Here is a 21,306-nt window from a genome sequence, read left to right as displayed (position 1 = left end):
ATTAAATAATTATATGAAAGAAGTATTGCTATTGTTCCTGTTAGCTTCGATGAGACCTGTTCTTCCTCAGCATTCCCATGCAGCAAGACCCCTGCTTCCAGATTACAGAGTTACAGAATAGATCAAGTAAACAGTCTGGAAAATCTGGAGGGATTTTCTCCAGTTTTGCCAAACAAAGAAAACTGTCAGCTGCCAAGGAGAAAACCACTGATTCCTGTCTTCTTAAAGTGCATTCTCAACATTACAGGAAAACAGAACAGCTTAAGGTGTAAGAAACTCCCCCCAGATAGCATGCAACTGATTTCCCAGTCAGGACCTGCAGTCGTGCATCCTTGTGTTGTGTTAGGATAGTGGTGATCAGTGATTCCACTATTATTTCTCAGGAACTTTTTTTTCATAGTTGACAGAAATCAGTGGTGTTTTTTAGTAAGAACTCCCTGGAGTACTGAGGGTACTCAGGAAGGGGAAGCAAATTTTGCTTTAATGGAAAGAAGTAGGGGTTCTGGGATCTGCTTTGGCATTATCTCATTAATCAGCTGTAATTTAATAACCTGCAGTCTCTGTGGTAAAGAACAGCAGTTGGTTTTGTGTCTCATCTTCTTTTCTTCTAACCATTCCTGTTTATTGTTCAACCACAGAGGGTTTTAGAAAATGATGAAAATGCAGATGAAGTGAATGAGGAAGAGGATTTGGAAGAAGATATTCCAAAACGAAAGAACAGGCCTAGAGGACGGGTAGGTGGAGAGTGAAATGGAAAGAAAGGGATCCTCTGCTTTCTAGTATAGATCTGTCGTGTATATTTCTTATGCAAAGTGTATATTCATGGATATCTGATAGTGATAACATTAGAGGTAATTTGCAGTCATATGGTAGAAGATTTTTATTATTTTCTCCTTTTTTTTTTTTCTAATTACCAAAAAAAAAGACTATTTTGAGAGTAAAAAGTTGGGGTAAATTTATAATAGTGCATTTGCAATTGTGATGTAAACTGTAATAATTATGACATCCTGCTATTACTTTAACACAACATTTACTAATTGCAGAAAAGCAACAAATGCAGCCAAAGCAGCAAAAAAAAAGTATATAAAATTAGTAAAAGTAACTTGAACTGTATTAATAGGTTTTGCAGCTTTCTCCAAGGTAGCACTGGCCCTCTGGAGCCCATGGCAAATCCTCCATTTGCTTAATAATGGGCAATATTTTATCCTTAGGGGAGTCTGTGTCCCTTCTCTTACCTAAGATGTCTTTTCACAATTTCAGCAGGGCACCAGTTAAGTAATGAGGCCAATGTTATAAAACTTGGATTCAACACTTGCAACTGTGGCCCCATAAGCCAGGCATCTGAATAAACATGAACACAGTCCTCAGAAGTTTTGAGCATTTTCATCTCTCTTTGGCTCCAGTGGATGCTGCAGGGGCACAGGAGCTCCAGAAGTATCTTTTGATGTGTTTGTAGGAGTCAAGCAAGAAGGGCCACATTTTAGGCCAAATGAGCAGGATATAATAGCTTTTGAATAAGAGAAAGACATAAAAACCACATTGAATACTTGCAATGTACTTATGCATCAGACCCTCTCTTTTGTTTCTTCTGTTGTTGTGTTGTTTCAGTTTTCTGCTCCTCTTTATTTTGGAGCTTAAGTCCTTTAATATAAGATCAAAGCACTTTAATAATTGGATAAGTATATATTTCACCTTCCTTATTCTCAAAATCACCTGAACCAGTTTCTTTCTTTCTTTCTTTCTTAGCCAAAGACCCCCACCTGGAAAAAAATTTTCCAGAAAAATGTAAGTTTCAGAAAATTTGTATGAACCAGTAACCAAAAAGAGGAGTTAGAATTGATACATGCACACAAGCTTGACTGTAGCAACCAACTAATATTCCAGGCTAACAACTCTTTTCTAATAAGTTGCTCTCACATGAATTGTGCGTGCTGGTTAGGGTGAAGAAAAGGAGTGAAGAGCTAACAGATAACACTGCTCAGGAGAAGGGAATTTGCTGTATTCATATAGCCCAGGCCTACACAAAGAAAATCCTCAATTTATTGTTATATGCAGAGTTATAGTCCCCTGTTTAGGAAAAACCCTTTGAGAATTACTCCAGCACTTTTTCTCTGTTACTGTAGGGAAAGGATTTGAAGGGTACTAGATGTCCCATTCATTCTGAAGCATAAATTTATGTCTTATTTTCTGCCCTACAACTGGCCCCCTATTAAGTACTGGAGCAGCAGGATCTCTTGCCTTTTTCTTGTGACTAAGTCCTGCTCTGCTAGTGCCCTGGCTTCCTTCAGTGCAAAAGAAGAGAAGTCTGAAGAGTGCCAAATACTTAGAGCAATTTTCATTTCTATTTGATGGCACCAAAGCAAAATGTGGTATAAATTAGGGTTTGAAATTAGGGCCAGATTCTCTAGCTGTTGAAAACTGGGAAGCCTGGATTGCATCTGGTCACGAGTGTTTTGCCACTCTTCAAGCAGCCCTTTCCTTAATGTGAACCTGAGCCAGGGTAGGGGACTGAGCCTGGCGATTTTAAAACAGGGGACATGAAACCTGGGCAGCACTTTCGTTTCTGGGAAGGAGTTAGGGTATTCTGAGAATGGCAGAAGAGGGGAAGGACATACATAGGAAACTAGATCCTGCAGAGTGTAGCTTTTGGGGATCCAGACAAGGAGCAAGAAGGGCTGACAGCATTAATGTGGTATTAATGCGGCAGAATTACTGCTCTGAACTTTCCAAATTGCACATGCCCCTTCCTTTCCCTACAGCATGATTTTATTTTTAATCCTGGAGTGTCCATCTGTCCCTCTGGCTGCTCTCTCTGGCTCCTTCAGGGATGCTTCAGGGCTGCTGTGCCATGGCTTCCAAGCCTCACATGTCCAGGCTCTGCTACATCCCATCAGGAGGATGGAGGCAGTTGTGGATGACTGAATCCAACAGACTGGAGTGCAATTTTGTGCCTCTGGGGCAGCTGCTTGGTTTTCTATCCCTCCAAGGCTATCCCTAAAATGGTGGGAGCATCAGGAAGGGAATGGGAGGCTGAAGGAACGAGTTTAGGGAAAGAGCTTTTCAGTTCATTTGCTGGACAGGGATAATGTGGTAGGAGCTGGGAAGGAGAGTTTGCTGGGAGATCTGAGAGGAAGACAGCTGCACCTGTACAGATTGTCTGTGTGACAGCTGGGTATCCCACGGGACAGTTTCAAAGGCACTAAAGACATTTAGGAACCCAAGTCCCACTGAAAGTCACTGACTTGAAAAATCAACCCCCTTGTGTTCAGTGCATGAAAAAATACATCTGACGTGTGGTCATGACACAAGTGCTGTACCCCTGCATTTCTGTAGAGAGTGGTTTGAAGGGAAACAGCTGGCTGTGAGACTACTGAAACTCTGAGCAACAGACCTGAAATTACCATCCTATCCTGTCAGGTGCCTATGTAAAAATAGTACCTTCTTACCCAACAGATCCATTCTCAGTGTGTAAACAGAGTCAAACCTACTGGCTAGTGACAGAAATAAGACTTTACAGCTTTTTTACAGCCCTGGAAAGCCAATGCAGCTGGTAGGATAAGGAAATTAGATCCTAATCCAGGTACTAGCAGAAGTATCTATTAAGGGCCTATCACTTATCTCTTTGAAGATTCTCTGATGAGCTGAGGGTTGTGTAGGAACTGCCATGGACTGAAATTCAACTTACAGCACATTTTGCAGTAGTTAGGAAAAGGAAAGGAACTAGCCTGGGATTGATTTCATAGCCCAGAGGGGGTTTTCAGGACTGGCAGTCAGAGAGAAAATATTTCAGACTGCTCACTAGTGAGATGATTTTATGTGATATGGTCAGTAAAGTAGCTTCCACCAAACAGTTGTTGCTGGGGCCTTTTCCAGGGTGAAACTGCTTTTCAGTTCACTCTTACAAATCTCACTCTGCACATGTGTGCTGATCTGCACAGGGATCTTTGCAGAAGGTAGAGCTACACTTGTCATACCTAATAATATTTACCCAATCCAGATAGCTGAAAATCCATGTCTTTTCTTCAGGACTGTGTTAAGAGTTACACCTGAGCACTCCCAGGGAAATAAACTGAAGTTTTCTAAATCCCTGTTTTGACAGATTTCAGCAGGCCAGTGTAAAGTAGTTCCTTGTTCCTTCTCTTTAGATGTCTGATGAAATGCAGCTCAACTAGTGCTAGGTCAGTCCTAAATCCATACAAGAGGGACAGAGCTCCTATGGTCCCTTTGTATCTGGGGTACCAATATTTTCAGAATTTCTACATCTTCTCCAGCTCTACTTGATGAAGCTCTGTCCCTTTCTTATTTTCACATGTTAAAGTGCAAAGAATTTGAGTCAGGTGGCCTTGTCTCGGGTGAGAAGCATCAATAATTTAATAAGATGAGCAGTAAAAAAAATTTTGTTGCTTTTACCTAGGATTAGAGTAGCTGGCAGAATTAATAAATGGCTATCTAGCCACCCACCTGCAGATCACTTCCTCAAATAAAGATCAAGTCTAAAATTATTGCCATCTACACACTGTACATTAGTGAAAATGAAGGAATTGAAGGCCTTGGCTCAGTTCCCAGCTCCACGTCACAGCCTCCACCACTGGACAGATACGAGCTGCCCCTGGTTGGTGTCTCAGCTGAGAAGGGTCAGGACCAAGCTTTGATGCTGAATTCCAGTCTTACCCCTGGAGCTCAGGCCAGAGCAGTTGGTGCTGTGGAGAAATACAACTTTTCAGTTTCCAGGGCTGCCAACTTGGCATGGTGTAAGAATACAGAACTGTAGAGAGACCTTTCTGTGTTATTCCCATTCTCTATTCTCTGTAGCCATGTCACCTAATCTTTTCCACCAACTGACCAAAGCTCAGTGTTTTAATTAGCCATGGTATCTTTGTCCCAGAAGGCCATTTCAAAACATTGCTTTTCAGCTACAGAAAAAAAAAAAATCCAAAACCAAATAACCCCTCTTTGAAAGTATTAGAGGAAATGATTTTACCTTGGTTTATCTGGGACCTGTTTTCTGGCTGATTTAATGGTTCTGTTTATCCTCTAACACCTGTTCATCTATTCATTCATTCATATTCAGTTAAGTGAGGTATTTGAACATCTTCAGAAGTGAATGTATGATGATACTTGACTGAATATGTGCTGGCAGTGACCTACTGCTGTGGATGAACAGTTTGGATTGTCTATGGAGGGATCTCCACTGCATTACAAGGTCCATTAGCATAGCACATATCTGAGGAGATGAAGGGTCAAACCCACTCTTGACAAACCTGTATGGAAGTCAAGGATTTGTTTAGTTTATACTGCACATTTTTTATAGGAGGGTGAGGGGCACAAGGAGACCTGAGAGGCGATGGAATAATGTTAACATTCCTCTTGTCCTTGCAGGCTCGGGGATCTGGAGGTGGCAGGAGACGGAATGATGCTGCCTCCCAGGATGATCATGACAAACCCTATGTTTGTGACAGTAAGTAGCACTCAGACAGCTGATTTTGCTTCCAGCCTGGTCCTACCAACTCAGTGCTCTCAGGGCTTCATCTTTTCCCTTCCAGCAAAGTATTCGGCTGCTCTCTGACTTGCATGCTCACCACCAGCTGCTGCTGCTCTTGGTGTTTTTGCATGAAGGAAAAGAAATTAAGTCCTCAACAAGACTCCGCTTCCCTTTGCCCTGTAAAAAATAATCTCTTAAATTTTCTTTCTCCTTCTCTTTTTCTGGCATTCTGCCTTTTGTCTTCCTTTCTCCCATGTAAGTTTCACCCTCTATTTCTTTCTCTGTTTCAGATAGTTTCAAACAAAAGCATAACTCAAAAATCTCCGACAAAGGTACTTCCCCCTTGTTGTATCTCTTCATGTATTTGTGATTCTCTTTGCTTCAGTCCTTGTAAAATCTCACTGGGCTATATTTCATAGAATCATAGAATTGGCTGGGTTGGAAGGGACCTCAGAGCTCATCAAGTCCAACCCTTGATCCACTCCCTCCGTGGTTCCCAGCCCATGGCACTCAGTGCCACATCCAGGCTCTTTGGAAATATCTCCAGACACGGAGAATCCACTACTTCCCTGGGCAGCCCATTCCAATGCCTGATCACCCTCTCCAGAAAGAAATTCTTTCTAATCTCCAACCTAAACCTCCCCTGGCACAACTTGAGACCCTGCCCTCTTGTCTTGCTGAGAGTTGCCTGGGAAAAGAGCCCAACCCCCCCCTGGCTCCAACCTCCTTTCAGGGAGTTGTAGAGAGTGATGAGGTCTCCCCTGAGCCTCCTCTTCTCCAGCCTCAACACCCCCAGCTCCCTCAGCCCTTCCTCACAGGAATTCTACTGGATCCCTTCACAGCCTCCTTGCTCTTCTCTGGACCTGCTCCAGCACCTCAATCTCCTTCCTGAGCTGAGGGGCCCAGAACTGGACACAGGACTCAAGCTGTGGCCTCACCAGGGCTGAGCACAGGGGCAGAATCCCTTCCCTGGACCTGCTGGCCACGCTGTTCCTGATCCAGGCCAGGATGCCATTGGCCTTCTTGGCCACCTGGGCACACGGCTGGCTCATGGTCAGCTTCCTGTCAAGCCAATTTTGAAGGTCTTATTATCATCCCTTACCCTTGTGGCATCATCAGGAGTTGAGGTCTCCTAACAAACAAGCACAATGGGAATGCTTTGTTTTGATGCATACTTCCTTTGAATATGACCATGCTGCTTGACATCCTGCAGTGGGACTGCAGGTGCAGTAAGGCATTGCCCCATCTGAAAAGTTGTATCAGGGCCCAGTGCTCATACTGAAGATGGATACTAGTGTCTTTCCTGTGAGGAAGATTCCAATATTTGATATACAGTCTGTTTGGTTTTTTTGCTGTCTAGTCCTTGATGCTTTTCTTCCTCTTTTGAAATTATTTTTTTGCTTCACTGTGTCATGTCTGTGAAGGGCACTTACCTTACCCATATGCTTTTGAGATCTCCCATCTTATGATTTACTGTAGAGTTTACATGCAGGAATAATTGTGCTAGGAGGTACCTTCTACCTGTAAGAGAATGTCCTAACAAAAGTTAACAGAAGCAGGAGAATAACAGGAGGTCTTCACTTCAGTGGTTCAAAAATGTTTGATAGTTTAGAGGACAGGTAGAATCCCCCTTTCTCCTCTATTTAGCAGTCATGCAACATTACTGACCTTAAAAGATCAACCATTGCTATGTCAATCTATGGGGGTATTTCCTGATTATTTTTAAAACCCTGAAGAAATAAGGAGCATGCACAGTAAATAAGAGCTCTATTCCATGTGATCAAACAACATTCTTTTATGGTGACACTGGGTGACTCTGGGCAGTACAGTGTTGGACATACTGTGTATTTTGCTTCAGCAAGGTTCTAAGGGCCCTGACTAGAAATGGAAAGCACAGGATCAAGGAGGAAGAACTCTTTAGGCTATGAAGTATCAGGATATTTCTGCTGTGGTTAAGTAGCTGCTCTTTGTGTGCTGGAAGAACTAAAATGTGTCTTCAAAGACTTCTTTGCCACAGCTTTTCTCTGCTTATCTATACATAAAAGTGTTCACCTCTTTTCTGGAACATCCTTCTAAATCCAAAGCCACTTGTCAGTGGTACTAATTTTGGACATAATGACTCTTTATTGCTTTACTTGATCTTGCTTTCCTTTTGGATCTTACAGAGAATTCTGTCAGATGCATAGTAGTGATTTGCAAAGAGTAGGTAAAACATCCAAGATATCAAAGCAAGCAGCAGAAACCTAGTCTGAAGTCAAGTCTCTGGTACATTGTTGTACTGATGGAATTTTGCCTTGGCTTACATTTTGGCACATAAATTTCCTCTTTGGTTTTGGAAATATAAACTTTCCTATTTCATTTGGCTGATTCCTTTCATTTTTAGGAAACTTATGGTTAGAGGTGAGTCATAAGGAGTTTTGGAATCCAAACTTTACTCAGTGACTCTTCTTTTTCCATTGTAGATAGCTGAGAAAAGAGTTATGTGGTAGCAGGACTGTCTTATGTGACTGTGGAGCAGAAGGAAAAAACAGTCCCAGTTGTAATACCATCAGCCTGCAGTAGTGTCCTGCCCTTGTTAACTTTCTGTAGCACTATTACATATACTTCATTGTGAATAATTGTCTTAAGTTGAGACCTCTTTCCTGGTTTGGTGGATTTCTTGAGTCACTTTTCATTGAACTTATTTGCCAAATATTTGTCTACATAACTCTTAATCTACTTGAGGTAGGTTAGAAATAGGTTTGCAGTACTCCACATGCAGTATATTTTGGGAAGATAGTTTTGTTTTAGCTGGAAACCTGCAGGTCAAAATTAGCAAATCTGTTCCCTGTTTGGGAAGACATGATTCCCACAATCACGTTATTGGTATAAATAACTTTCTTACTGGGTTGACACTTCATTTGTCTTTATGTTATGAAATTTACATCCAGTTTATTTTTCTACAAGTATTCTGATATTTGAGTTTGGAAAGCCACCACAAAGAAGAAAGCAAAAGTATTCTAAATCATATTAATTTTCCTATTTAGCTGTGATGAAGAACTACTCTGCTCTTTTTTTTCAAACTTACACATTCACGTTTATGAGGAACAAGAATATATCACCAGTTTTCATCAGTAGTAAAAAGATTATGAGAAAAAACTAGTCTGTGTGTCAGTAGGATGATGCAAGAGCAGTACCCAACTGACACTGCCCCTCATGTTGGAACATCACAGGGTTCTTTCCAAAAAAGCCTGCCTTTCTTGGAAGGACTATCCACCAATATTAAACCCGATCTTCATATTAAAACTGACTGGAAATACTGAATTTCTATATGGAAGAAGGTTTTCAAAGCTCAGAATGTTTTGTCATCCCATGTTTTCAAGCCAAGGTTTGATCATTCAAAGCACCGATCAAATTGTGGACGTACCCATGAAATGCCTTGTTTCATCAGATCAGTGAGTGGCAAATCAGTTACATTGGATAGGATTGTGCCCTGAGCTCCCTTGGGATAAATGCTTGGATAATGAAAGTGGCAGGCAGCCTGGTGGGAGGTGGGTACAGCCTGGAAATGGTAATGTAGCTGAATGGATCAGCTGCTGTATGAGACCAGAGCTATACACAGCTTGAGTAGCTGGCTAGGAGATAGAGCAGGTGCCATGAAGGATAATGAAAAGTAGGGCTTGAAGAGCAAAGCAAAGCTTCTGATGTCAAGCAAGAGGTGTGGAAGATATGCCACACAGCTGTCCATCATAAACTGGGCACGTGATTTTTAAAGTAGGGATAAATGTATGAATACCTATGGATGTAGTAAGAATTGATGTCATGTGGTTGTCAAATAATCAGCTGGAGAACCATCAGTTCTACCACAGAAGTATTCTTACAAAATTGCCTACTATTTCACATTTTCACATTATTATATATTAACATATATATATACACACATCTATATATAAATACCAGAGCAGTTAGTTTGTGCTGAATCTCTATAAGTTATTCACTTCCCTTCTGTCCATCTTTGTCTCCTTTCATTCTTCTCATGTTCCCACAGACTTACCTATGCTTCCACTTGTGTTTCCTGTCCCTCTATCTCTTGAAAATTTTCCTTGCCCATCTTTAAGAGGAGTTGTCTCTTTTCCTTTTACCAATATGTCTTTGTCTACATTTAGCCTTATTACGGTATAAACTGCTACTTTAGGATAACAAATTATGTTTGTATCATATCCTTTATTCGAAGTCCCTCTGAGGCTGAGGTTCACAATCATATCCATACCTTTAAAAAAAAGAGAACTGATTGAAACCTTCCTGTGATCTCTGCTGGATCAGTCACTAATATAGCCTTGCAGGTATCCAGAGACACTGATCCTAGAGTGTTTTTTAGAAGCAGATTCTTTTGTTGAAAACTTAATTTCCAGGTTTCTCCAGTAATTTAACCTGAGTTTTCTCCTCTGTAGTCTAAGACCAGCAGTTCTTGGTCTGTCCTTAGTGGATAAAAACATCTTATTTCTAGGTCTGTAAGCAGTTACTGCGATTTCTTTCAGTTGTGTTTGCTTCAGCTCATCTGCTAAGCTTATCTCTTTTCTCTGAACGATCTCCAAAGGGTCTTACTTAAGTAGCAGTGACCAGATCCAAGTAGAATGTGATGTTCAGAGGATAGAAGCATTTCAGGAGGTGAACTGCTGATACTTTTACATGTAACTTACAGTTACTTACAGAACTTGGATTTCTGCAACTTGCTCTGCTATGAATCTTTGAGAGGCTGAATCATAGAATCATTGAATCATGGAATTGGCTGGGTTTGAAGGGACCTCAGAGATCATCAAGTCCAACCCTTGATCCACTCCCCCCGTGGATCCCAGCCCATGGCACTGAGTGCCACATCCAGGCTCTTTGGAAATATCTCCAGACACGGAGAATCCACTACTTCCCTGGGCAGCCCATTCCAATGTCTGATCACCCTCTCCAGAAAGAAATTCTTTCTCATCTCCAACCTAAACCTCCCCTGGCACAACTTGAGACCCTGCCCTCTTGTCTTGCTGAGAGTTGCCTGGGAAAAGAGACCAACCCCCCCCTGGCTCCAACCTCCTTTCAGGGAGTTGTAGAGAGTGATGAGGTCTCCCCTGAGCCTCCTCTTCTTCAGGCTGAACAGCCCCAGCTCCCTCAGCCTCTCCTCATAGGGTCTGTGCTCGAGTCCCTTCACCAGCCTGGTTGCCCTCCCTTGGACCTGCTCCAGCACCTCAATCTCCTTCCTGAGCTGAGGGGCCCAGAACTGGACACAGGACTCAAGCTGTGGCCTCGCCAGGGCTGAGCACAGGGGCAGAATCCCTTCCCTGGACCTGCTGGCCGCACTGTTCCTGAGCCAGCCCAGGATACCATTGGCCTTCTTGGCCTTCTTGAACTAACAGGCTGTTTATTAACTCTTTTTCAGTGCAAGACCCTCATCTCCAGTGCTGTGTCATGCTTCAGTGGCAGGGGAGTTTTTACAGCATACTATTTGCTGTAGCTTATGGTTCCTTTCCTGTTCAGTCTGTTTCTGCTCAGGCAGATTATCTATCCACTTGAGTTTCCTCATTATACTGCTCTGTCCTGTTTAAAATGGGTTTTATTTATACTACATGTCATATCAATACTCAATAATTACGTTACTGTTTAAAAGAATTAGTTGATTAATGGAGCTTGTATGATATATTTTTATTACTATTCCAATATTTTTGCCAACAATCAGTTCTTTGTGTGTTTGACTCTTTCACTGTCTGTTCCACGTTCCAAATTAATGAGGAAAACAAAGGCAAGCACCGGGTACAAAATGGACTCCTTCAAGTGCTTGAGGATGAAGAAATGTAGTGTAACGAGGCAACCAGGTGCCACTAATTGCCAGGGAGTGAGCATGAGCTGGTGTCAAGCCCACCTGTGCCCAATTAGGGTGGGCCCCACTGCTCATGAGCAGGATTAGGGGCCAATAAAAGGTGAGGCTCAAACTCCTGGGCTCAGCTCACTCCTGAGCTAGCCAGCAGGGAGATCAGTCGCTCTCAGAGCAACAGCACCGATCCAGGCTGGTCAACCCTGTGGCTATAGGCTCAGAGAACTGTTTGTGAGTCTCTGCTGGAACACCTGGTTGGACCTTGAAGCGCCATACCCTAAGAGAGGTTTGTCTTGCTACAAAGAAAGGTGCCTTGTGATGTTTTTTTTTTTTAAATTAATCTCCTAATTCTCACTGATTTCAACTGGAGATAGACTCCTAAACTGTTTTTCCTGAATATCCCATTTAGTGGCTATGTGCTTGTACTGTGCCTACAGATCATATAAGGCTTGCTCCCTTCAAGTGGATACTTAGATCTTGACTTGGAAATAATTATTCACAGCATGGTTTCTTCTTTTAAAATGCTTCACCCGGCATCCAAATCACTATGGTTTGAAACACCCTCCTGCTTCTTCTGTAAATTCATTGTCCAGCAAGACACTGAATTTTCCTTATTTTGAGGTTAATCTTTTTCTTTGGCATTCCCTTTCTTCACTGAAGCTGTAGTAGGTTCTGACAACAAAAATCTTGAGGAAGTTTAAGTGATTTAAGATGAACAGATTCCACTGAATTTCAGTGGGTAGTGAGGATCTCTGTCTTTTAGTCTCATTAGAAAACCCCAGCTAAATAGTTCTAGAGTGACTTGTCAAATGCAATTCATTGAGGCCTGTTCTTTAGGAAATATTTTATTGTGTATGTTCACAACTTGACAACCATGCTAACTTCACCTGCCTTCTTTCTCATCTCCTTGAAGTGGACCTAGTCCTGTCATACTCATTTTACCAAACATCTCCCTGACTTTCTGGAAGGTTTGCTGGGATACAAAAGGCCTACAAGATATAAAATGATTTAACTTGATTTTTGCCAGTTCTCCAAGACTTAATCTGTTGTCTTAATCTTACAGATACTATGAATGAGTCCAACACTACTAACTGCTGCTTCTTAGGACAGATCTGTGGTTAAATATCACAAGCTGATTAGAAAATGCTTTGATTATAGCATTATGTTTTTACATACTTCGTATAAATCTCCATCATGGCTTCAGCTTCCCTTTAAACTGTTAGGAGTGTAAGCCCTAAATCACTCCTGGTATTATCCTAAGTAGCTAATATGCAGTAAGATCTAGAATAATATGATTGTTCAGATGAACCCAACAAACAACCCTTCACCATAACTGCTATACTTGGCATCCATTGACTGCATCACTGGTAGAAAAGCCAAGATTTAGGGGGGCAAGGACACTTTAAAAGAAACATAGGTTGAATAACACAGTTCTGGAGTAGAGCACATGGTAAGGGGAACAGAACTGGCTCTGATAATTGAACAGTTTCTGCTTTATAGGCTACCTGTTTACAGGAAACCTATTAATTTATTGAAATGCAGACATATATGTTGTTGAGCAGTGCATGTTTTGGGAGGGAATTCAGTGTTCCTGTGATCTTGACAGCAGGCAGATCCCAGGACTTGTCTTCTGGGGGGCACTGAAACTATCTGCTACATACAGGAAATCCCTTATGAAATGGGTAACAGAATAGCTGCTCTTATACTGGTGGATAGCATGAAAGTACAAATCAAAGAGTGACAAATACAATGCCTTTCCATCACTGGAGCTCAAAATACACTGTTAGTGTGTGAGATCTCTGGATCTGCCAGAGTGTGAATATAACTGCAGCAGGGGAGATGATAACTTTGAGGAGTGACTGTCCATCAGCAGTTAATTTCGGGTCTAGCATTTTACACAGCCCAGCTGAGAAGAAAGGTTGGGATGCAAAGGAGAAGAGGGAAGAAAGACAATGAGGGAGACAAGACTGTGACAAAAAAACCAAAAAAAACCCCCAAAAAAGGCATAGAGTCCTCCAATTTCCTGTTTCCACTGAAAACATGGATTGTTTCCTTCTGTCTCATACTGGTGACAGATTGTGCAAAATGTATGTGGAGAGCTGGCTAGAACACAGCTCGTAGCCTGCCAGGGACCAAATGTGTAACAATATCAAAATGACAGCCACACAGCCATTAAATACTTGATGAGGAAGTCTTTTAAGTCATAGATTTCAATTCCCCTTTTAAAGCAGGGAAAATATTTTATATTAATTTTACTCATTGAGAAATGTAAACAGTGTGAATTTGTTTATTCAAAGAGTTGCAGGCTGTTACAAGCCAGAACTTAGAACAGAGCTTTCTTTTATGAAACAGTGCTTTTGATTAAACTGTCTGCAAATTATGGTTTTCCCCCACAACACAGCTGTGTAATGTCTTCATTTCAGGTTTTGAATTGGAAGGAAAGGTGTCTTATAGGTGTATTTTAGGAGAGTATCTGGTGGCCTAACAAAATCTCTCCCTCTTCCACACTTGTAGAGTTTGATCTGGGGCTGCTGTATTACTGCTTCCTGACCCAGCTTGTTCCTAAGATGGCATTAACATCAGGTTATAGCAAAAAATATACCCTTTGAATGCTCAAGGAAGTGGAGTTGGCTTCATTCTCCAAACTCCTGCTGTTTTTATTGGGCTCAGCTACCTAATTAGAGAACAAGTCAACTTCCCAGTGTTGATATTCAGGATGAAATCCACCACATGCAAGGTTGATGAACCTATCCAGCAACGAAAATGAAAGTTAGAAAAAGTCAAAGCTGCTGAAGAAAAGGCAAGGCCACCTGGCAAAGTTTATGGGAGGCAGAGGCTGACTTGCTATGTGTGAGCTGCACAGCTTCAAGGGCTAATTACCACCATTCATTTCAGACTGGGAGAACCAGTTCTCATTATGCTTTTGTAAGCTTGGAGACCAAGGAAAGACGTGGTGTGAGCACTGGTCTGGATGCTGGAACTCCTGAGTTCCAGTCCTGGTAATGACAAAAGGACACTCTGTGGGGCAATCACTTAACCCCTCTGTGGTTCTTTTTTTCCAGAGGTGAAATGAGAATGGTATTTCCCACTCAGGGATGTGGAGGAAGATTAATTAACGTTTGAGAAGCCAGTCTTGCAGTGGGAAGAGTTACATAAGAGCTAAATGTTTATTAATGATTGCTCTTCTAGGGAAAGTACTTCTTAATGGTAGATTAATAAAATGTGCTCTACCTGGAAAATGAGAGATTAGAGTGAAGTCAGGGAGATTCAGTCTGGTGAAGAAACCATGAAGTTCTGATGTAGTTCTTGTTCTAGCGAAGTCTGACTAAAGCCAGTAGTTCTTTTGCCTGACTAATATCATAATACCCTTTTTCCCCTGCAAAAGTTTAATATGCTTGGGGAGATTGTGCAGTTTCAAGTCATAGCATCACTTCAGACTTCTTCCATGATAGAACATGAATTTGAAAGGGGGGAAAGTCTAGACACCAAGAAAAAAAAGCTTCTGGAAGCTGCAGATCTGTGGTCCTACTAACAATCTGCTGGGATTGTATAAACAGAACTCCTTTTTGCTTATAAAATCCTCCAAATTCTTTTTTAGCTAGGCATGTCTCAGCTTACTGCCACCCTTGGAGGCCATCTGAAAGAGTTTTGGCAGTGGGAAGCACTCATCTGTGGAATTACTACTGCTTCAGCTTGGATCCAGGCTTGCTCTTTTTTCCTGATAAGCTGACACTTTTTTTACTGGAGAGGGACAAGGCTGCAGACATGGCTGATTTCCTGTGCCACCTGAAACTGCAGCTAAAAACTCTGCAGCTGGAGGCAAGACCAAAGCCTTGGGACTTCCTGTAGTGAAAATTTCAGTTTGTGCACTGAGGGAGAAATTTCCATGGGACCTGTATTCAATATGGTGCTTTTGTAAAGTAACAGGAGAGCAAGAATTGCAGGGATGTTTTCAGGTAGAGATGAATGAAATACAGTGTGGTAGAATTTTCTAGGAATATTTATGTTTTGACATTTAAGACTCTATAAGAGGTAAATGGGACTGGATTTAGAGCTTGCCTGATTTTATAGCCAGGTTAGCATTGACACAGGATCTGGCTGTATAAGAGCAAGGGTTGGATAGTGTCTATCACTCAGCTATTAACCCCAGGTGCCTCCTCTTTTGTCAGTACAGCACTGATCAACTGATGGTTGATGCCTAAAAAGAATTTAAATGTACAGAAGTTTTTGATCAGTATCAGTAATTCATAGAAGTTTTATTTTTTAACTTCTCCCTTCAAAAGCACTCAAGTACGGGGCATAGGGCAGGATACTTAGTGTGATATTCAGATAATCTACTAGAAATGTAAATGTCTCCATTCTAAAAAATGCTGTAACATTTGTGTAATTGGAGGGAGCTGTCTTTCTGAAATGATTTGAACAGTGAGCGTTTGTGGCTCTCTCTTTTTTGATGGTTACTGTTCATAGAATCATAGAATTGGCTGGGTTGGAAGGGACCTCAGAGATCATCAAGTCCAACCCTTGATCCACTCCCCCCGTGGTTCCCAGCCCATGGCACTGAGTGCCACATCCAGTCTCTTTTGAAAGATCTCCAGACACGGAGAATCCACTACTTCCCTGGGCAGCCCATTCCAATGTCTGATCACCCTCTCCAGAAAGAAATTCTTTCTCATCTCCAACCTAAACCTCCCCTGGCACAACTTGAGACCCTGCCCTCTTGTCTTGCTGAGAGTTGCCTGGGAAAAGAGCCCAACCCCCCCCTGGCTCCAACCTCCTTTCAGGGAGTTGGAGAGAGTGATGAGGTCTCCCCTGAGCCTCCTCTTCTCCAGCCTCAACACCCCCAGCTCCCTCAGCCCTTCCTCACAGGAATTCTGCTGGATCCCTTCACAGCCTCCTTGCTCTTCTCTGGACCTGCTCCAGCACCTCAATCTCCTTCCTGAGCTGAGGGGCCCAGAACTGGACACAGGACTCAAGCTGTGGCCTCACCAGGGCTGAGCACAGGGGCAGAATCCCTTCCCTGGACCTGCTGGCCACACTGGTCCTGAGCCAGCCCAGGATGCCATTGGCCTTCTTGGCCACCTGGGCACACTGCTGGCTCATGTTCAGCTTCCTGGCAATCCAGACTCCCAGGTCCCTCTCTGGCTGCTCTCCAACCACTCTGTGCCCAGCCTGGAGCATCCCATGGGGTTGTTGTGTTGAACCTCATCCCGTTGGGATCAGCCCAACTCTCCAGTCTGTCCAGGTCCCTCTGCAGAGCCCTCCTGCCTTCCAGCTGATCCACACTCCCCCCCAGCTTAGTGTCATCTGCAAACTTGCTGATGATGGACTCAATCCCCTCATCTAAATCATCAATGAAGATATTGAATAGAACTGGGCCCAACACTGATCCCTGGGGGACACCACTAGTGACCGGCCGCCATTTTGATGCAGCCCCCTTCAGCACCACTCTCTGGGCCCAGCCTCCAGCCAGGCAGTGTTGTTACACTTTTCCTGCTATTGAAGAAGTGGAGGCACAGTCATACAGACCTGTGGGTAGCTTGCTGTTTAACTCTTTGTCATCATCTGCTCCACTGCTTGAACTTTGCTCTGTAGAACCACATCTGTGGCTGAGAACACATTACATCTGGAAAAACCTTTTGTTCTGCTGTGATGACTCTGTGATCCTCACCTTGAAAATGGAGAAAACTGGGAGAAAAATGTCTGATATTTCAGGTCTCTCATTCATATCATGAGGTTGTTTTACAAGTTTCTAATAAGGCAAAGCATCTTCCTTGAGGGAGTTTGCAAATCAGCTAGAAGAGATGCAGAATGAAATATATTATTATGCCAGGCTTTGGTTCACAGTTTTCTATCATCTGTTCCAGAATGTGGACCATCAGTTGCCTTTTTGTGAGTAGTAGCAGAAAAGTATTATAATAATAGAAGTTTTACTTATAACTGAGTAATTGAGATGTATATATATATATATATTTTCAATTTATGAAGACTTCTGACATTCTCAGAATCAGGTATCTGGGGAATGGGAAGTAAGTATATACATCACATAATCCATTTTCAGTATAAGGGCTTGGTGAAATTTTTAGGATTGGATTTTGACTTCCCCCTTGGACATTTTACAAGACCTCTGAGAACATGTTGGAGAACCAGAGGCTGCTGGGTTCTATTCTCTCTTCTGGTGCTACATCCTTTTGTCTTCCTAAGCAAGCCAGGACAGACTACTGGCTATGACACTTACTCCTCTGTGAAGTCCTTGAGGTTAATGGAGCTAATAAAGTGACTGAAAATGTGGCTGGGAGTGAAAACTTGCAGGAAGGTCACTGAGCTTCTTTGCCTTTGTTTCCTAATCTTTTAAAATGGCAGTAATTTTATTTGGTAGATGAAATAGCCGTGTAAAAGAAAATGGACATTCAGAGATTGCTTTGAAGATGAAAAAAGATAACTTTTAGAGACAATAAAAAGAATTAGAAAACTTCATAGAAGCCAAATTTGTGTGGAATGAATCTTATGAGCTTGCCCTTGTGGTGTGCTCCCAATGAAAATATAGACCTTTCATCACCCTGAACTGTTTGATCCCGTTCTTAATATCTGTTGATGAAAATAAACAAAAGTTCAGGAGGAGGATTCTCTGTCATACATTGTATTATTTATTGGGATGCTGCATATGAAGTTTACATGGGTAAATAAGTATCACTACTACATATTCTTCCACCAAGAAACCGTGGATGATTTCTATCTCCTTGTCTATGAATCTGTGCATGAAACAGATAGTACCCTTTTGCAGAAAGCCTGTCTCCTTTTCTCACTGATCAGTAACGAAGAAAATAGTGTCCTTTCTTCTCAGCCCAATCTCTGTGCTGTGCCAGCATCAGAACTGGCATTTCATTTAATTTTATGTGCAATCTTGTTAGTAATCTTAGCAGAGAGGATTAAGGCTGCTTGAGGTGCAGAGACTGAACGTACATTTACCTAGGCCTGTAGGAAGGACTGCTGGCAGCACAGTGGGAGCAGAGCTTGCCTGGGGACCTGCAGCTGCAGCACTGCCCTTCCATCCCCTTCCTCTGACATTGATCACAAGAGTTTCGGGCAGGCACGTGGAGTGTGTGGAGCTGCTCTTGGGGGGGAGAAGGGAGCATTGCTGGGGAGGATGCTGCCATTGTTGCTGATCATACTGATGTTCCCTTTCTCTTTCCTTCTATCTCCTTTCCTTCCAGTCTGTGGCAAGCGTTACAAGAACAGGCCTGGGCTGAGCTACCATTATGCTCACACCCACCTTGCCAGTGAAGAGGGGGATGAAGCCCGTGAGCAGGAGACCCACTCATCCCCTGTCCACAGAAATGAAAACCACAAACGTGAGTAGTACTTTCCCTCTGCCTTTGACATCCTTTTCAGGGATGTTGCCTCCAGCTTGTCTTTTTCCTTGTGGAGGCTGGCATGATTGCCTGGTTCCTTTGTGAGTGATTGGGACCTGGATGCTTGGAGCTAATCAGCTGCAGCTCACACGGGTGCTGGCTCAGCTAGTCAGAAATTCATTTCAAACCCAGCATTATCTCTGCAGCAAGTCACTTTTCCATTACTGCTCCTGTGGGGAGGAGGTGGCAAGGAGAGGGGGGAAAAGAAGAGATGCCCAACCTGCCCATCATCAAAGCAGCTTCCTGGTGGCTGTTAGCAGGCATGTCAAGGAAATCTGCATCCAGTAGTCTGAGGGGACTGCCTTTGTTTTGCTTTTGAATAAGAGACATTTATCCATGTCTTGCCTTTTTTTTTTTTTGGCTATGAAATTCACAGCACCTGTACCCCTTATTTCTGCGTATCTTTATTTCTGCATATCTCCCGCAGATGGCTTACCCTCAATTTTACCAAAACCAGCTTCTTAATAACAATTTGGGAAAATCAATGAAAATGCATTGGTACTGATGTGCAAGGAGGAGAGCTGGAACATAAGAGGAAAGAAGATTTATGTGCTCAGATCCCCCATGCTTGTACAGGGCTGAAAGAAATCTTAGTGGTCCAGGTGGCTGTATTGTACTGCCCTTCCTCTGCTTCTTAGGCACTGAACTGAGAGTCAAGGAGACTCTTTTATTGCTGGTTTTTGTAGGTGTCTAAGTCCCTGTTTCTCAGTTTTTCCACTCTGCAATGCTATGTGATGTTTGCTTTCACCTTGGGATCTGTGTAGATAGCTTTGTTCACTTTCAAGAAGTCCTTTCAGACCACCATGTGAACTCTCCCATCTTAGCTAAAAGTAAAGAACAATGTGGACAAAGCAGTAAAATACTTATGGGAGGAAAATATCCGGGTAAATACTTTCCAGTACGTTAAGAAGAGCTGTAGGAAATATGGAAGTAGGAAAACATTTTCTTTCTAAGCAGGATAATTGATAATTGTCCCCAGGGAGGTGTGGGAGGGGGTTTCCTTCCTCCAAAGCATCTGCTAGTAACCACTGTCAGAGCTTGAAGGGCCGTTTCGTGTGATCCCATTTGGCAGTCCCTATGTTTCTGTCACTTTTATGCTCTACCTTTTAGTTATTCACATGTTTTGTAGGTTCACAGCAGGAGTAATTTTGACTCCTCCAGCTGTTGATAAACTGGAGCTGTCAATGCACTAAGAGTGACTGCTTGGGCAGGCTGGAGAATGTCAGTGTTCAGCCGATAGCTTTTGTTTACTTAGCATCTTTCTTTTTTTCTTTTCTTTCCTGTGCCTGCCATAGTCAGTAATAGTAGCATATCTGAGATGCATATTGTTAATCAGTATCAAATCAATATTGATAGTGGCCTTGCACAGGTGCCCAAATGAAGCAGGGAAGTGTCCACTGCCTTTCAACTTGCCATAGAGGCCAAGGACAGTCTCAGTCCTTATGTTTCTGGTGCTTAGGAAGTGACAGAGGTTAGCATGAAGATAAGCTGTGGATCATCATCATCATTCAGCATGAAGAAGAGCTGTGGTAAGGTTAGGAGCAGCCAGCTGTGGCCCATGGTAAGAAAAGTGCATTCTACACTGTGGGAAAGTGTAGAGTGGGAGCTGCTTGGGCTTCTGTTCTCCCAGAGCTCTTGTTCGATGCATGTGGCAGGGGGAAGCTGCTGATGCACAGATCCCCAAACAGGCAGAAGTTTAGAGCAGTGGGGTAAACCATTGCTCAGGCCCAGATTCCTGAGCAGAAAGAATGTGCTTAACAATGAGCCAGGAGCTTGTGAAGTATGTGGAGCAGCCATGTGAATGTGAAGATCATCACTGGGGAAAGTCCTAGATGCCGGAAGGTAACTCTCCCAAATGGCTTTGCTGTCACTGTGACTGCTTGATCCTTTTTTGCCTGTTTGTTTGTTTACAGCCTTGAGCTCAGATCTTGCATCTTTTGCTCTTTGACTTGGCAATATTTAATTTATGCTGCCGTTTATCTTCCATGTGAATGCTAATTGTCCACGTAGCTAATGTGCAGTCATTAAATGGTCTCTTTGTACAGGGGAATGGTGGGGAGCCAGGGCATCAGATCCTTCCTCTCCCCTAAGAACTGCTAGGCATGTGTTATGAATTAGATTTGACAGGTCTGCAGTGTCGCAGGGCTCAGGCTTCAAGAATCCTCTCTGCATGGGCTTGGGGGGTGGGAGGGAGGGAGGGAGGAAAGAAAGGCAGGGGGGATGTTAATCCAAACAGCTAATCCACAACCTACTGAACAGGAGAACCAGAGATACGGTATAGAGCAGGGTCTGGTTATTTGCTTAGCAGTGTGACAGAGAGATATGAGCAGCCTGATTTAGAAAAGGCAAGGCAAATTCAAACCAGCCATTTGGAATCTGCTGTGCTGTGGGAGGTGATCACTGGGTCAGCGAAGTTCAGGCAGGCAAGCTGCCTGAGCTTCCTTCCTTTGTACCCATGTCTCCTCTGCAGCCTCTGCTCCTTGCTGTGCCTGCTCTCTGGGGCAGGGCTTCTGCAGGGCTCAACTCCTGAAGCCCTGCTTGGTGCCAGTTCAAGATCTGATGGCTTCTTGCCTTTCTGC

General features: G+C 42.9%; 1 protein-coding gene across 2 annotated transcripts in view; it reads left to right on the top strand.

Moving 5' to 3' along the window:
- DPF3 (double PHD fingers 3) overlaps positions 1-21,306 on the top strand; it is a 144,653-nt gene that overhangs the window by 109,613 nt on the left and 13,734 nt on the right. Inside the window, exons 5-8 of one of the 2 annotated variants that reach the window (XM_030452550.1) lie at positions 639-734; positions 1,747-1,785; positions 5,380-5,458; positions 18,530-18,667. In XM_030452550.1, coding sequence (XP_030308410.1) covers positions 639-734; positions 1,747-1,785; positions 5,380-5,458; positions 18,530-18,667 — 352 coding nt within the window. The remainder of the gene's footprint in view (positions 1-638; positions 735-1,746; positions 1,786-5,379; positions 5,459-18,529; positions 18,668-21,306) is intronic. The other variant, XM_030452551.1, reaches the window with a different exon arrangement.

The sequence above is a fragment of the Calypte anna genome, chromosome 5A (genome assembly GCF_003957555.1).
Source record: "Calypte anna isolate BGI_N300 chromosome 5A, bCalAnn1_v1.p, whole genome shotgun sequence".
In the NCBI taxonomy this organism is placed as follows: Eukaryota; Metazoa; Chordata; class Aves; order Apodiformes; family Trochilidae; genus Calypte; species Calypte anna.
The sequence above is the reverse complement of the archived record's forward strand: the minus strand, read 5'-3'. Positions and strand labels throughout refer to the sequence as shown.